At 47.5% G+C, this 17,667-nt stretch overlaps 1 protein-coding gene across 1 annotated transcript; it reads right to left on the bottom strand.

The window, feature by feature from the left end:
* Nucleotides 1–198: 198 nt before the first annotated feature.
* On the bottom strand, nt 199–16,945 carry garre1 (granule associated Rac and RHOG effector 1). Its single transcript, XM_030765698.1, has 13 exons — nt 16,372–16,945; nt 10,377–10,589; nt 8,826–8,966; nt 8,628–8,723; nt 8,162–8,323; nt 7,170–7,328; nt 5,377–5,474; nt 5,063–5,188; nt 3,755–4,917; nt 1,581–1,746; nt 1,236–1,373; nt 1,010–1,088; nt 199–886 (listed from the first exon to the last, which is right to left on the bottom strand). Exons 1-13 carry the CDS (start codon nt 16,891–16,893, stop codon nt 521–523), a joined length of 3,429 nt encoding a protein of 1,142 aa, XP_030621558.1. The 5' UTR covers nt 16,894–16,945; the 3' UTR covers nt 199–520.
* Between the last annotated feature and the right edge of the window lie 722 nt (nt 16,946–17,667).

Genomic DNA, 17,667 nt, shown 5'->3' with positions numbered 1-17,667 from the left:
CTCTTCTTCGCCTCAGGTAAATAAGGAGCGCACGAACTAGTCGGCCAGAGACGAAAACCGCTAGGCTAGCTGTCGCCAGCATGAACCATGCACTTCAAAAAGCCATCGATGGCAGCTTCACCAAAAAAAAACAAAACAAAAAAATTACAATAAAAATACTTGTTTGTTTTTTTTTTTTCCTCTTTCATCTTTAACAGGGGCATTTAACTGAACTGGATCTAAACAATCTAAACAGAATGTTCAGCCATGACCGCAGAACTGACGTAAACTGCCTACAAACGCACTCGTTTAAAAACTCTTCAAAAAGTACAGGTCGAGGGATTTTAATTCTTTTTTTTGGTGCCGACAGGGCTACGTGATCACGGCTTACTGAACAGCTGATGATGAAAAGAAAAAAAAACAAAAACAAAAAAGGGAATTTCAAACACAGGTTTATAATCCCAAGCCATCGCTGACACAGTACTGACTAACAGCGCTTGTCTGTCAGGCCCCGCTGGAGACAGCCGAGCCTTGTGATTGGTCAGTACTGGTGAAGGAAGGAGGGCCTGAGCTCGTGTTTGAGCGGGAAAGGCTTAAAACCTTTACTGCTGAGGGCTTTGTGCTGCGAGGCCTGCTGCTGCTGCTGCTGCTGCTGCTGCTGCTGCTGCGACTGCGACTGCGGCTGCGGCTGCTGCTGGCCGAAAGGGAAGCCAGGGGAGATCCCCGGCGACGGAGAGCAGTCGCTGGCCGTGGACCACACGGGAGACTGGAGCATCTGAATGGAGTCGTTCCACTGGGTGGAAGGGATGGTCATGTGGTACAAGGAAGAGCCTGGATTGGGCATGGTGTTGGTATGGGAGGAGTGTTGCCAGGGGGCCTTGGGCGGCCACGTTTTCGTCTTGCTGTCCTGTGAGGCGGAAGAAGACAATAAAAATCGCAATCATTTTTAACGGCGTCAACGAGAGGCCAGTGCAGCAGTTCAGAGCAGTGTGGAGTGAATGGTCTCTCAGGGTTGGATTTCAGGTATTACCTGGTTGTTATCTTCCCCAGTGTGGTGCAGAGGTGGAGAAGGCAAAGTACACACCTCTGGTTCTCCACAGCTGTGTTTCCTGCCAAAAACACAAACCGCTTAAAAACGACCCATTTCATCTCTATCGCCATCCCTGTTACATTCTGTCAATGTTGGTATTACGACATTAAAAGGAAAACGAAAAGAAAAAAAAAATAGATATTGGTTCACAAAACCAGTTCAGTACCTTCTCTGTTTGACAGCTGCTACAAGGTCAGGCCCAGAGAACATGGAGAATAAGCTGTCCCCATTCGCTGAGGACGTCTCGTCGCTGGAACTGGCCGAGTCGCCCTGATTGGCCGACCAGCTGCTGTTGACCGCCTCCCTGTTCACAGCAAAGAAGCATCTTTAAGGCCTGTGTGTCAGGGTCGCTCACTACCTAACTGCCCTACACAGTATACATTCTCTCTCTTTCTCTGAGACTTACTGTGTTCTCAGAGACAGACAGTAGGGCTGTTGAAACATAAAGTTTTGGTCAACGTATGAGGTTATGCGTCGGGACAATCTAGCGCTGTATCTTGGGATGACTCACCCCTCGCTGTAGTACTCGGGGTGAGACCAGGCTCTGTGCTGCTCGTCCGGGACGGCCCAGTTGCCGCGGGCATTGCCGGGGCGACGGACGTGCTGGGCTTGCCGTTTCTGTTGCATGGCCTGGCTGACCCCGGCCACGTACCGCGCAAACTCTGGATCCGAGCCAACTGTGCGTGGGGGAGGGAAGGGGAGAGGGAGAGTGAAAACAAAAAACAAAACAAAACAAACAAAAAAACCCGTCAAATTCTGACACCCTCAGCTTTTTTCTGCGCCCCCCCCCCCCCCCCCTCTCTCTCTCTCTCTCTCTCTCTCACTGCCTGTCTCCCCGGAGCTCAGCCTGTTCATCCAGACTGTCTACCGTAGCAGAAAACACACAATAGCCACCAGTCAGCTCTGAACAATGAAGACACGTTAAAATAACGGGAATGACTGCACTGTAAAATAGCGCGCTCGATTTCCACATGCCACAAACACCCACACATTATTTCAGAAGGAAAAAAAAAAAAAGAAGAAGTATGAAAATACGTCGTAGATGTGCGCTGTGATTGAATAATAATATTCATGGCTCATAAATGGGGAGAAACAGTAACTAGGGCTTTCCTTTTGTCTGCAGTGCTGTAAAGCAAGTGGGGGGTGGGGGGGGGGGCTCTGTTACAGTGAGTCAGATCAGAGCCAGGAGATAGATGACACTCATGCCTTTCTTCATTTCATCATATCTCACATCTCGACATCTTACTGCAAAGATTCAGAACAAACGCAGAAACTAAACGATGGCTTTGTCTCTTATTCACCCTGTGTCTATGTGTGTGTGTGTGTGTGTCTATGTGTGTGTGTGTGTGTGTGAGAGACGGTGAGAATTTCATTGATCTTACTGGCTGTGAAGTGCACTAAAGCAACTGCTGTTAAACACATCAAACCAGGCGGCTTCCACTCCTCTCCTCCCTCCTCTGCACTTACAGCAGCCAGCCATGCAGTCCTATGGCAACGTCCCATTAAATATTTAGGGAGGTGAGTTTTGATAATGAGATACAGATCATTTCCCCCCCCATAATTCTGGAATAATATCCTCCGGTTATGGTATTTAGTAAGATGGTTAAACAAGATTTTAATTAATCTTGCAGGCTGTAATTGGGATACGTGAAATTAACGCAATCATTAAAAAATAAATAAATAAATAAATAAAAGACAGTCTGCTGAGCAGTCTCTTAATCCAGTCAGCAGAGTGTGGTTAATCTGAGTGAGGACAGATTGAGGCAGGTAGGGACTAATGACAGGGCTCTGGGTTTCAGCGGCAGCGTCTGGTTCACGTTGGGAAGAGCAGGAGAGGGAAAAACGTGTTCACTAGGAGGAGACCTGAGTCCGCAGCTGCAGCCGCGGCAACAGAACAAAGGAGAATTCTCCTGAGGCAAAGTGAATACCTCGCTAATGACTCCGCTCTTACACAGGAAGCAAAAGTGTCTCTCTCTCTCTTTTTTTTTTTTTTTTTTCAAACTTTGTGATGAAATAGCACCGTCAGCAAACCTTCAGGGTCTTCTGCTGACAGAGTCTTCATAAAAGGACCCGAGAGAGAGACAGACAGACAGACCGACAGAGAGACAGAGAGAGAGTGAGAGAGAGAGAGAGAAAGAGAGAGAAAAGCAGAGAGAGAAAAGGGGAGATAGAGATAGAGGGATAGACAGACCGACAGAGAGACAGAGAGACAGAGAGAGAGAGAGAGAAAGTGCAGACTTCCAAAGTCAGAAAACTTCATGACGGTGGTCTACTTTGTTCTCAGATTAAGACTACCCATCATCACGCTACCTCCACATCCAGCCAGAGCAGACTGTTTGGCCCTTCACCCATTCGTCAGTGAAAAAGCTTTGATTTTTAACATCAGCATGTACAAACAGTACTGGTCTAGAGGTGGCAGCACTCAGAGCTCAAGCGAACATACCCAGTGCTGTCATTAACAGAACAGACATATAAATTATTTTCAATTTTTAAATGACTTTCATTCTTTAGGCCTATTTATCTTAAACTGAACCCAGTGTCATATACAGTCAAGCTGGGCAGACAGTGACTGGGTTTCCCACAGATGCTGATGTAATTCATGCATAGGGGCACAAGGCTTGTTTTCTTTTTCTTTCTTTCGTTCTTTTTTTTTTTTTTTTCTAACTGGACGGTCTGATGACTCACCTGCTGGGTCAAAGGGCAGAGCGTCTCCCAGCACCCCAAACACACCTTCGTTTTGGTCTCTGTTGGGCCAGGTGTTGTTCCGCGGGCCCTGGGGCTTGTGCCCCAGCATCTCCGACATAACGCTGTCCATGTAGGTGCTGACGAGGCCCAAACTGTACAGGTCCGAGCTCAGGTCCGGAAGACCCGGCGTCCCCCACTGGCCTATGTGCCCGATCGGGGAGATGCCGGCGGGCGGGGCCTGGGGGGGTTGCTGGCTGGGGCCGCTCGGCCACTTGCTTGGCACTCTCTGCTGGGGGAGGGGCTGCGGCGGGGGCGGCTGCGAGGGGAGCTGGGGGGAAACCTGTTGCTGTTGTTGTTGTTGTTGTTGTTGCTGTTGACCAATGGGCTGTAAGAGATGCTGGTAGTACTGCAGGGTCTGGGGAGAGGCTTGGGCCTGCTGCTGCTGCTGCTGTTGCTGTTGTTGTTGCTGTTGTTGTTGTTGTTGTTGTTGTTGCTGTGGCTGTGTTTGTTGCTGTGGCTTGGGTACAGCGTGTTGCTGCTGCTGTTGTTGTTGTTGTTGTTGTTGTTTCTGCTGCTGGGTCAGAGTTTGGACCAATGGCTGCAGAGTACTGTGAGTCATAGTCTGTGAGGTCGGGGGCGCACCGGTAGGGGGCTTCAGGTCGGACGCGTTGGTGGACGCCACCGAGTTCCTCCTCTTGACCAAAGGCGAGGCTTGCTGGGACTTGCCCATGTTGAAACCGGAGAGAAAGTCGATGACGTCCTGCATCTCCTGGTCAGTGGGCAGGTTCATGCCTTGGTCGTCGGGGACCGAGCCGTTGGCTATCTGGGATTGGCTGGGCTCCGGCGTGCAGGGCATGCTACTCATCTGCAGGAGACTGTGCAGTCGCCCATCGGCGGCCCCGCCCAGGCCCTTCGGCTTCTCCTCGGGGCCGCTGCCGCCGCCAGCCAGCATGCTGCGGGAGGGGGTGCTGGGAATGGAGAAGCTGCCCCCGCTGCTGGTGTTGGAGGAGGTCTTCTTGGTGAACTTGGAAGTGAGCTTGGAGATGGTTTTGGGCAAGCCGCTGGATGCTTTGGAGCTGTTCCCGGGGGGGAGGTCCGCCTGCACCCCGTAGTCAGAGCTATCGCGCTGCAACTGCATCTGGATGGTGGGCAAAGCCTGTTCCCTGCAGTGACAATGGGACCCCATTGAGTAAAAGAAAAAGACACTAAAGCCAAAATAAAAAAGCCTGTTCTATTTACTTATTTTTGTTTTTGTTTCCCGAAAAACGATCCGGGAGACCACACGTTTGTAACTTAAGCAGAACGTACTTTCGCTCTTTCCATCTGTTGAGGTCGAAGATGGAGGTGTAGAGCACGTCCACCAGGCCCAGGGTCTTCTCTGGGTCAAGGCTTCGCTGCAGGAGGGACATGGTGGCAGGATCTTCCTTCAGGCACCTGCGCGTGGAACAAAGCAGCACACGGACTGAACTCAGAGCGGGGACCTGAGAGCCGGCACACCAACCAGGTCTGCACGCGTTAAAGTGGCACGACCCAGGGGCCAGAACGGGCCGATAATTACACTCGAGTCATTTTTAATTCGAGTGGAGCGGGAATGTTGTAAATGAAATTGGTGGTCCACTCACCATGTAGAGGGAACCTGGATCACAACCCTGGACCCCTCCAGCGTGATCTGGGGGGCATAGGCCTCTTTGTTTTCAATCTGAGCCGTGTCAACGACGACCTACGCAAACAAACACACACACAAACAAACAAACGAAAAAGAAAGGACAGAGAGAGGACACATGGTGAGATACCCGGAGGCGTATCGGCACAGGTGTTAACAGAGTAAACCGCGCGGTGGTGGGATTTGCATGTGTAAGCAGTGAGAAAAAGCACATTTGTCTGGCTGTACCCAAGCCCAACAACATCCAGTCTCTTAAAAGCTTTGGAGCTTCTTTTCTGAACAGGCTTTTTACTGCTGTTTCACCATAATTATAGAATCTTACAAAAAAAAAAAAAAATCTGACTTCCATAGCCACGTTGAATTCTGTTGGCGTAAACAAAACCGTCGCCTCTGATGCCAGACTGTATACTTGCAGACTGTGAGACAGCTACAAACCGTTCATCTCCATCAAAGCCACCAAGAATTTCTCACAGTTCTTTGAAAGAGGCTGCGCCTTCCTCTCTGAGAGAACAGCAAACACAGAAGTGGGATATGCTGGGTGGAGAGGTCTTTCCTGTACAACGGGAAGTGCAGTCCATTGTTATTTATAGAGCAGGTGTATCCTCACGTCTCTGGGGTCGCTCGGGGAAGGGGGGGGGGGCGTGGCTTGCTATGACGCGCTCAGACGTCACAGGCAAACTGACGCACGGAACGAACAAGGTCACATGCTGTAAATTACGACAAGGTACAAGCATTTTTTTTTTTTTGGTCTATAGTCTCACTAAGCAAACATCTGAAGGACAGTGTTTGAGTTCGAGGGGAAACCTAAATCAGGGAGGATTAAAGAACACCTGCATTGATGCATAAAACCCCTGCACTGATGCATAAAACCCCTGCACTGATGCACAGAGTTGGTGCTACTCTCACTGGATGGTGTTTGTGACCACCCTCCTCAGGACTATGTGACGCCTGTACGCTACGCTTAGCCCACACATCGCGGCGATGTTTTCTTCCGCTGTTTGTCAGTATTATTCGCATTGTCACGATTTAAAATGTAAAACAAATAAAATAACCTCAACACAAGCCTGGCATGAAAATGAGATGGTTTACAGAGTCCAAGGCAACAAACAGCTCTGCTTTGATTCTTAGTCGGGCCGCAAGTCTTAACAGTGAGTCTAACGGAACTGACAAAACCTCATTCATGACCTCAACGCTCTCGATTCAGAAAAACACAATGCCACAAGCATGAAACTGAGGTCACACGGTACCACGCCCTCACAAAGCAAAGCCCGATTCACGCACTGCGCTGCTCCTCCAATATCAGGGTTTCAGCGAAATGTTTGGCATTTCTGTCCTCTTTAATGGTCACTGGTCACTCTCCATATTTTCATGGGCACAACAAAAAATCTGTTTTGTTACGTTGCCACTTAGTCGTTAATAGTTATTACCAGTAAAACATTTACTACTATTATCAGACAATCTTTCATGAGCACATACCATGACAACTTTGACTGAGAACGAAGGGAAAAATAAGAACCATTATTCCTTCGTGTCATTAAAATTAGAACCATTAACGTACACCACAAAAATGCTTCAGCTAGAGCCGTCGCAAAATTTTGACAAATGAGTTTCGTTGTTATTCCAGTAGCAGGCTTAAATGAAAATGTCTGAACGCTGGCAGGGAACACCCAAAGCATTCTTGCGTTTCTCATACTGCGTGAGAGGAGATTTGAGATGGCGTGCTGGTGTCAGTGGTGTGGGGATGGTACTCACCAGTCCTGCCTGACCGAACAGGAGCTGGACGGCTGTCTTGCAGGCCCCCCTCCAGCTGGATGGACACACCTGGTTCAGGACCTCTGCCACTGGAGAGTCATCTCGCGGGGTCACCCCGTTCTGTCCCAGGGCCTCCTTTATGAGCTGCAGCATGGTATGCTGGGAAAACAGAGCGTGGCCAAACGTCATTAGGCCAAACACGCAAACCGTTCCCTCTCAAAAACCATCGACTTGCAGCAATTCACTGCAGTCAGCGATGTCAAACGTGGTACAAAAACGACCGACAATCTGCCTATTTAGTCTAGACAAAAGTCCTCCTTAATTATGTGATAATGAGAATATTTTGAAAGAAAGAACAAGTATATTTTTTCCACTACAAACTTGTTTTTCTGTAACGTACGACATAAACTTGTATTCTTTTATTTAACAAAATATCACTCCACGTATATCAGCAATCAGCATAATACGAGCACTCTCTTCACACACTCCTACACTTATCTGTGTTATATGAACATATCTAATCATTTCCTATCAGCTTATGAATTACCTAATGAGAGAGGGAGCAACTCATGACTATTATCAGAGATCACTGCATCAAAGGAGTCTGTGGTGAGCCTCCTCCACACTCAGCCTCACGGGCGTTTCAACTCTCTGCATTTACCAAGAATGTTGATATTACTATCAACACTAAGCCTCCCAAAAACCTGGTAATTTGGGCCTTCTTTTGCTCCAAAGATAGGGAAGACTGTTGACTGTAAACATGCGGACAGAGAAGCCCGTAAACACAGCCTGAGGCCAAGACCTCTGGCTGGCTACGAGTGCGAACTTAACGGCTTTGTCCGGCGTGACCCGTGACCGGACGTCGAGAGAGCCGTCGGCCAGAGAGAGAGGCTTGGGGGAGAGTTATTTTGAGGAGGTCCTTGGGAAGAGTCGAGGAATACAAACAGGAAAGGTGAGTGTAACCTGGCGGAGGGGGCACGGGGAGGTCATACCGTTTTGAGTTTGAGGTTGTCTGATGCTGACTCGTTGAAGGACACTCCTTTGAGGAAGTGGGAGCCGATCTGGACCGGAATAGTGGGCAGTTCACACTGGAGCGGTTGAGAAGTGGTCTGTATCCTGCCTGCCTGCTGGGCCTCGGCTTCACTGCAACATCCCTGTACACACACACACACACACACACACAAACACACAAACACACACATCCACGTGGGTAAGCACACACACATACGGGCGCACACACACGTATGCATGCACGCACGCACGCACACACACACCCACACACAAAAAACACGAATGCACAAACAAACATAAACACACACACACACACACACACACGCATACGCAAACACATATTGTAAATATTTAGCTACCACCTACACCGGACACATCATAATCTCATTCCTGTAATCCAGCGGGATTTACTGATGACTGCTGCTAAGTGTTTGAAAGCACACCCACCTGTAAAGCAGCTTCAGCAGATTTGGGATTGAGGTGGAAGCCAGCCTTGAGCGCATACTCACTATGGCCCAGACTGTCTAACGCTGCCTTGTATGCCTGAGTTTTGAAAACAGAGCAAATAAGGGCACATGTAGCATTCCGATGTTGGCTTATTCCACCATTACATTCAGCACAGGGTGTTTAAATACGTCCCCAAACCTGCAAAGCATTGTCTATCTTCATGTTGAGCTCCTTTAGTTGGTGTTCGGGGATGGTGGTGTTGTGGGAGCAGAAGAGCTGCTGAACTTGGATTCCCGCCAAGCAGCCGTCCCGCCCTCTCTCCCTCAGTCTCGCTGTAGCCTGAAGCACAGCAGCACAGTCTCAGATCACACATTATTCTCTCTCAAAACACACACACACACACACACAAAACTATCAGCACTTCTCATCTCCGCAGCTACACGGTGGCCTAAAAGTGAAAGAGTGCTGATGTCATAACGATGTCATCCACTGAAGATTCTAAGACCTTTTTCAGTCCTGTCTGAACATTTAATGAGGCTGTACGTTGGAGCACTGAGACCTCTCTGTCTGTAAGCTGTGGCAAGCAGCAGCAGCAGCAGAGAGAGAGAGAGAGAGAGAAAGAAAGAAAGAGAGAGAGAAAGAAAGAAAGAGAGAGAGAGAGAGAGAGAGAGAGAGAGAGAGAGAGAGAGAAAGAAAGAAAGAGAGAGAGAGAGAGAGAGAAAGAAAGAAAGAAAGAGAGAGGGAGAGAGAGAAAGAGAGAGAGAGAGAGAGAGAGAGAGAGAGAGAGAGATTCTTTGGGGCTCTCACTCTGTAGGAGAGTACATGTCTGCCTCCCTTTCTGAAAAAGAAAAAAAAAAGAAAAAAAAGAAAAGAAGAACTCCGGCAGAGAGGCCAAAGCACTGCACATTCCAGCCGGATATCCACAGCCATAGCCTGCAGGGCCAGCTCCACATGCCAGAGCTTAGCAGATCAATCAGCCCCCTTTCCCCCTGTTCTGCTTCACTGTACAAAACCCAGCTCACAAAGCACGGGGGGCACTGATTAGCCCAGGGATTAGCATTGCTGCTATCGCAAAACGACCAGCTACTCCCTCCACGGGGAGGCTGGGTGTTACACGTGATGTTTTCACAAATGAGGGCATGAATAATGGAACCCTAACGCTCTAATCAAAGATATTTAAAATATATTTAGATCAGGTACTTAAAATGTGCAACAGATTTGATATTGATATTGACATCATGCCATACACAGTGCTGTGGAACATCTAAGCTATCTACCAGAGAAATCTTAAAGAAGAGCTCTGTTTGTGATTAATATTACCATCTATCTATATATATCTATATCTATCTATATGTGTGTGTATAAATATATATATATGTGTGTGTGTGTGTGTGTGTCTGTGTGTCTATGTATATATGCATATAAATGTAAAACAGATCATCCAGCCTGCAAAACAGGAAAAGATTATGCCAGAAATCCAGGATAATTTTATCATACACTGTCCAGAACAAGGTGTCAAACACTATAACACCACAAGTTTTGGTTTTGTTTTGTTTTGTTTTGGGGTTTTTTGTACATCTTCCTGGTGAGATTCTGCTTTCTGTCATTTTCTCAGTTACCTGCAATACCAACTCCTTCACCATGTCTAGTCAAAGTCAAGGCAAAATACCAAAACCGAAACAAGAAATCTCTAGACAGACCCAACACATGAAGCTCTACTGGGTGTGGTGTGGAAGCTGGTCTGCATACCTCAGATGCACCTTTCCATGACCTGGAGGCCTCCTCCAGCTCTGACAGTGTCCCAGGGCCAGTGCTGTGGGGTCGAGCATTGCTGCAGCGCTCCTGCACCTGGGCGAGGGCCTCCGCCAGGCAGGACTGGGCAACGGGCTGCACCTTCTGCAGGGCCTGCGACAGGAACTGAAAATGCACCTGCATGACCGTCAGGAAACAGCGGCCCAGCACCTGAGGAAACAAACAAACAAACACACAAACAAAAACAACATACTGTGGTTACTTCCTGGGCTGAGAAGGGTGGCACATGAACAGCGCTGATCCAGATAGTAAAAACTGCCCCCCCCCCCCCGCCCCCCGAAAAATATCGTTCCTGAGTAAGTTCCTGTGTGAATGGTTTGCTCGCTTGACGTGTTTACTGATAAACTTGTTTACCCGGACGTGTCGAGACTCGCTTTACGACTTTCTGGTGCATCCCAAATCAGATCCTCTCAATGAAATCACGGGCCAGCCTCCGAGCTATTCCATTCCGTTTATAACTGCCCTCCAGCTAAATGGCAACAAAGGCTCGACATCCGTCAAACTGTTCACACAGATATAAAAGGAACGAAACGGACTTCTCTCCTGCCTGATCAAATATTGACTATTTGGTCCCATGCCACGTAGCATCAGAGAGACCGTTTCCCCTCCTCTGACAGCTCGGTAAACTTCAATTTCATTAGAGACAACAGCCCGAAACACAACTAGCAGGTCTGCCACAATGAGCCATTTGAATCCCATTACATTCTCCTGAAAAAAACCCATAAAGAAAAAAAAAAAAAACAATGCACTCCAGGAGACACAGAATTTTTTCTTCCTTTTTTTTTTTTTTTTTTTAGCAGGATCACTCAACTGCAAAAAAAAAAGTTGAACTGAAATCAGTTTATTTTGATATCTGGCGGCCCGTTTGTGAAACGATTTACAGGTGCAGCGCGCTTAGCGTTTGGCATCTATTCGGGAAGCAGATTGAAACGAGCCTGTTCCAGACCAGGCACTCGAGCGTTCTCCGCAGCGTAAAAACGCTACTGTTATATCGACGTGGGCACGGAGCCTTCTTCCTTAATAGGGAATCTCGCCGTTGTGTTATGAGGAATCATTCGGAGGGCCAAGGCCGGGTTTTTAAGTCATCGAATCAAGGCGCACGTCGCAATGAAAACATACACGTTTCCCGTCATCACTGTTAGCCATCAACCTTCTCACTTCGGTGACAGCAAAGATGAGTTTTCCATGCAATATTTCCACTCAGCAATTTAGACAGTGTCACTGAAGATTAACACTTGTGCACAAGGACCGGACAAACCACTGACACGTAAAAGACTTCTCTGTCCTCTGCGGTAAAAAAGGCAACGGGACACCACAGACGCCTCTGCAAACGCCAGGGTATTCTTTTTCAGGTATGTGCTGAAAATAACTCTCCGCTGAGTTGTAAAGTCAGAAATATGTTGCCCCGGTGCACAAGCGGACAGGAAAAACAAGGCTGAGCCGTCTTCATTCTTTCTTTCTTTCTTTCTTCTTTTTTTAATCCCCATATTCTCCCCAATTTGGAATGCCCAATTACCCACGGAGCCTCATGAATCTGTCCCCTTCTGCAGTGACCACCTCAGCCAAGGTGAGTGAGGTTAGCACAAGCGATCTTTTAGCACGAGGTATTTTTTCCACACTATGAGCTGCTTCACGTTGGCAGGAGACATAACACACTTAGAGGAGAGCGCTACACAGCGCTATATAGTGCTCAATACCAATACACGAAGAGCACTGGGCATTGAGAGGGAGCCTGGCTGAGCGCCTTGAGAGAGAGCCTGGCTGCCCGAAAACCCCCCTAATGGAATTCTGTCTGGTGTGAGCGTGACACAATGCAGCACTGCACTGCAAGAAAAGAGTCTTAACACAATTTTTAAACCACAATACTGCTTGCCTGACACTGACTCACTGACCCACAGCCCAAAGAAACACGGTGAGACTGAAAGACTGAAAGCTGCCTGGGATGGATTCTGTACACAGAGTGTGTGAGAGATGCTTGTGAATCACAGCATCACTGCGGCGGTTGCCCGTCACACGCTTGGACGTCCGGAGCGGCAGTGTCCTCGCCGGACCCTTTAACGTTGTCTAAATACGTCATAAAAGAGCTTCAGTGTGACCACAGCGCATTAATGACATGTATACAATAAAAGCAAGCCATTACAAAAGAATATGGCGAAGATAAGTCATTTATCAAAGTCATTTTGGTGAATTATTAACCGAAGCCGTCACGCAGTAACAACACGCAGTAACAGGTAAGAACGGTGGAAGGTTTCCAAGCAGCACTTACTTCCTGTCTGGGCAGTTATCTTGTTAGAGGGTAAAAATAGTGATTCCATTACGGCTTAATCTCTTCCATTATCCTCACTGACAAAGAAGGCCACGGGCGACTAGTGGCAGACGGAATTACTAGTAGCGGTATCGCCCAGATTCACTGTCTAAGACACTCAGTCACGGAAGTGCTCGTCCAATCACCTTGAAGTGTATTTACAGAGCTGGACTGAAAACAGCTCTAATGAAATATGTTTGTTTGCACTTGTTGTTGTTGTTTACTGTCTGGAAGTGATTAATGCCAAAATACACTGTCATAGCAATCTTTTTTTGACAGCTGCAATGTCAGAGTTTGAGAAAAGCACATCCGTTCCTCTGGTCTTTGTTATTGAGACTGAATACTCTGTGCATTAGACACAGGAAGCCCTGACAACCAATCCCTGCAGTGGAAAACTTGAACTCACAGTTAGAGGATGGGCCATCCTCAAATGCAAAACATCAAGTAGCACAAACAGTCTGTGAAACGGAGAGATGCGAGGCCAGAATGAACAGTCTGTCCCGGTCCCATTGCCTTTTTTTTTTTTTTTTTTCCAGGCATTTTTTCCTGAGACGCTGGCTGAGATGGCGGCCCGTTTTGGCCTCCTGTGTGGCTGGGTTTCCCCTTCCCTGTGGTTCTGCTCATAAGCTCAGTAGACAGCTTCATAATAAACCATGACATTTCCATGCATATTTGGCAGCTGAAACACTTTGAGCAGCCAGTGAGCAGGATTCAGATGAAAAAAACACACACACACACACGCACGCATATACATACACACGCGCGTGTGCACGCACGCACACTAATACACATACACTCTCTTTTTGGTTTTCTGTCCAGGCTGGACCTCAGGGTTTCCTGGTAAGAGGAAAAATTTAAACAAATAAATAAATAAAGGAGGAAGGAAGCAAGCAAGCAAGAAAGAAAGAAAGCAAGAAAGAAAGAAAGAGAGAAAGAAAGAAAGAAAGAGAGAAAGAAAGAAGAATCCTGCTTAGCCTTCCAGAATCCTCCAAATAGAAGGCAAAATACTTAAACTGACAATTTCAGGTCTGCACTGTCTGTGCTTCAGAAAAATCAAAGTTTGATTTATTGCTCAGAAAGATTACGATTAATTCACTGTCCGTTCCATTTCCTCTGGAGCAAACAAAGTGTTCATTTTTTTCTGTTATACACAGGAAAAGATGTTAAATTCCTTGTGCTACTGGTTGGGGACTTCTCACAGCGGCCAAACCTCTCACTGTCACATGCAAGTACTCATCCCCAACAACCTAGCCTAAGTATTATAACACAACAGGGTGCACTACAACCATCCTACCGACACTTAACACCAACAACAACAAAACCAGTCAGTGTTTCGTTGAATGAAGCCCACAACACCTCCAGAAGGCTCCACATACTCATGACAGGCTAGGCCGAGGGGCCAACTTTTTCTCCAGGGCTGTATAGCATAGGATATATAAATGTTTCGACATCCCCGAACTGTTGTTTTTTACCTCTTTTGGGAGTGTTCAAGTCTTAACTAGGGGGGGGGGGGGTCAGACCTACCCCGTCCCCTGTAATTCAAATCATGGGGTTAGGACACATTGTCAATACCAGAGACAACAGCAGATACACCTCAAGATGCACCCAAGCAATACCAAATGCCAGTCCAACTGGGCTCTTCAGCTATATTCATGCCCATTTGCTGGTGGCTCCAAGTATGCCATCTTAGCCATACTTATGCCCCACAGATTAAGGTGGTCCTAAGTATGGCCTCTTCAGCTATACCCATGCCCCGTTGACGCGGGCTCTAAGTATGTCAAAAACCAGAAGATCATTCAAAGTCCGTTAGCTTCTTCGCATAATACAGGTTAATGCACACACCCCCAAGCAGTCTCAGCCATAACCACTGGCTCGCTTTTCAGCACCCTCAGACGACTCCTTTAAAGCTCCTTTGAGTGACCGTCCTCCAAAACCAAGATCCAACAGAAGGTAACTGTACCCAACTCCTATCAACACCGCTTGCTCTCACAGGGGGTCACTGATAAATGTTGCCATAACAACAGAGACGTTTATGCGTATGGAAATGAATTCGTCGACGAGAAGTTTTCTTCCCCTCCGAAAGTAGTTCAGATGAGAACCGAATTCTCGACAAATTTATTCATATTTTTAAAAGCAAAATCCTGGAAAATATTGGGCGAGACAAACTAACACAACTGTCTTGAATATTGGGTGTAATGTGTCTCTTCAACACAGTGAGGCGTACAGCTTATTAATTAAACACTGGTATCGGATCAAAGCCCAGGTATCAGTATCGGTATCAGGACTGAAATCCGGATCGGTACATCCCTAGGTTATGACATCGTGATGCAAGGACATTAAAGTTCATTTGTGCAGACATCTCTCAGTGGCAATATCTAAAATGAGGCTATTCCACTGCAAACAGTTTTTCAGACAAAGTCTTGGGGTGACTGCAGCATGCATACAAACTTAAAATTTCTCTAAAAATAAGAGTGTTGTTGACAGTGTGAGCGAAGCCAGGTCTACACACAACTGGAGAAGCTGTGTTCCTTTACTCTGTGTGTGTGTGTGTGACCGGTCATACCCTTTACCACAGAAAGCCCAATTTAAGGATTGTGGTGTGAAGACCTTCCTGCTCTGGGCACAACCACATCCACTGAGCTTCTGCTCCCTTCCTCATAAAGCCTGTTTCAGATCACTTGTTTATCCCACGTGGGGAGAACGAAGGAATACTGTTCTCTTTTAGGGAACATATTTTGGGGAATTGTATCACAGAAGAAAAAGACAAGCATTTCTCTCTCTGATACTGCTGGGTATCTCATTAACTCATGCATATTCAAGCCGTTGGCAAAGAACCACGGTGCTATTCAGTGACTAAGCCGTGGCCACATACACCTATGTCGGGAGCTTGGAATGAACTTGCACAGACAGGAAATTAAACCTTAGCGCATCAAGCTGGAACTAAGGGGAGGGAGCAGGAATATTTTGCGGACAGCATGAGTCAATAGGAGGGTATTCAGGGTAGCTGGGGTTTTTTTCCTCACATCCTCTGTGTTTTTCACAACTCACCCACAGATCTTAGCACCACTTTGACACCATCACCAATATCTTCATTTGAGCCAAGATATTCGGAATCAAGGCGCTACACAGCCTCAAGGTACGTAAAAGAAACAACTCAGAGCCAGTGCTTAACCAACAGGAACCAAATGACTGCCAAAAAACCCAAACCAAAACACACAATCAGGCCTAAACCCCAGCAGCAGAAACCAGAACAACAATTAAAAATAAATAGATAAATACATTGAAAAAATGATCTTTTACACTGTGTCAGCGCAAACTCTGTAAAGTCTTTCTAGAATGATCTATGCATGAGCTTTTGTCACACTGGAGCTCCAATAGGCCGAGAGGAAAATACACTTAGGCGCTTATACACAAATGCAAAGCATCCAGTCGTGTGTGTGTGTGTGTGTGTGTGTGTGTGTGTGTGTGTGTGTGTGAGGGGATGGGGGGTGGGGTGGGGGTTAGCAATCTTATTTGTACACAGTTTATCTTATGATATCAGTTTATCTTATCTTATGATACGACCTTATACGCACACAAAGGTTAGGCTGGTGTGAGAGGGCAGGTGCTTGGTGCAGGTGAGCTTACCTCCACGTCCTGCAGGCTGAAGTCGCTCTGGTCTTTGAAACTGGCGGCTCCGGCGCTCAGCTCCATCAGCATCTTGGCGATCTCGGGCTTTATTGCTGCCGTAAGCCGGCTGGCCGCCTCCATCACGTGCTCCTGCACATCCTTCAGTTGCATAGCTGCTTTGGAATAGTGAGAGTTCCTGAACACGTTGCTGAAGAGGTCGGTGAGGAAGGCGCTGGCTCGGCAGAAGACGTTGAGCGCGTCCAGGTACTTGGAGATGCCCTGCTGGATGTCGGCCACGGCCATGGCGGCGCCCGCGGAGGGCGCGTGGCAGCCGGCGGGGGAGCCCACCCCGGAGGAGGAGGAGGAGGAGGAGGAGAGGGGCGAGGGCGCGGAGCAAGAGGAGCCCAACGGCGCGCTGAGGGTCCGGTTCAGCTCGGGCATCTGGTACTGCTGGTGCTGCTGCACTTTCTGCTTGGACCCGCCGAGCAAAAAGCGCCGCTTATAGTCCATTTTACTTTCCTGTGCACTGCAACAATACATAGGTATCGAGCGGTCCCTGGAAGAGCCTTTTTTTCTTAATATATTTCTAATTTTTTTTTTTTTTTTTTTTCACGGAGTAACAGTTCACTGGAGCAGTTTTTTCCACGTCAAACAATTTTCGTCCAGACACAGCAGAGCCGGAGCGTTTTTGGGATCAAGTAAAAAGACAGCTTAAACGTTCCATCGGCCAAAGTGTCATGTCAGTATTGTGCTCCTCGCGGCTCCGACCAGACAGAAACGGAGCGAGTGAAGGTTGACTGACTGAACAACGCGACGCCTCTGTGCAGGCCTGCTGCAGCTCACCTCGAACAGTTCCGTTCAGTTCCGTTTGCCCAAAAAAGGTGGGGGGGGGGGGGGGCGGGGGGCGAAAAAACAAAACAACCCAAACCAGGAGGCGAATTTCTCCGAGGGACACGCTCCGTCTTCACGCGACGTCAAGCGTAGCTTTAATTCCGTCAAAGTTCCAAAGTGCAATAATCTGTCCTTCAAATGGAAGCTGAACCAAAAAAAAAATCCTTCTTTTTTAAACGTCAGTCAGTTGTCTTTTACGCAGGTCTCCAAACAAAAAAAAAGATCACATGGAAAAAAAAAAAAAAATAACGATCGTAAAAAGCCGTCAGCAAAAAAAACCCACTAGGATTTTTGAACAGGGAAAACAAAAAAACCAAAAAGAAGAAGCAGTGAAAGAACTGGTCAACAGTAGGGACAAACGAGATCGCACACACACACACACACACACACGAGAAGGGGGCTTAAGGATGCCAGAGTGCCTCG

This window comes from Chanos chanos, chromosome 2 (assembly GCF_902362185.1).
Source record: "Chanos chanos chromosome 2, fChaCha1.1, whole genome shotgun sequence".
NCBI classification, from domain to species: Eukaryota; Metazoa; Chordata; class Actinopteri; order Gonorynchiformes; family Chanidae; genus Chanos; species Chanos chanos.
The sequence above is the reverse complement of the archived record's forward strand: the minus strand, read 5'-3'. Positions and strand labels throughout refer to the sequence as shown.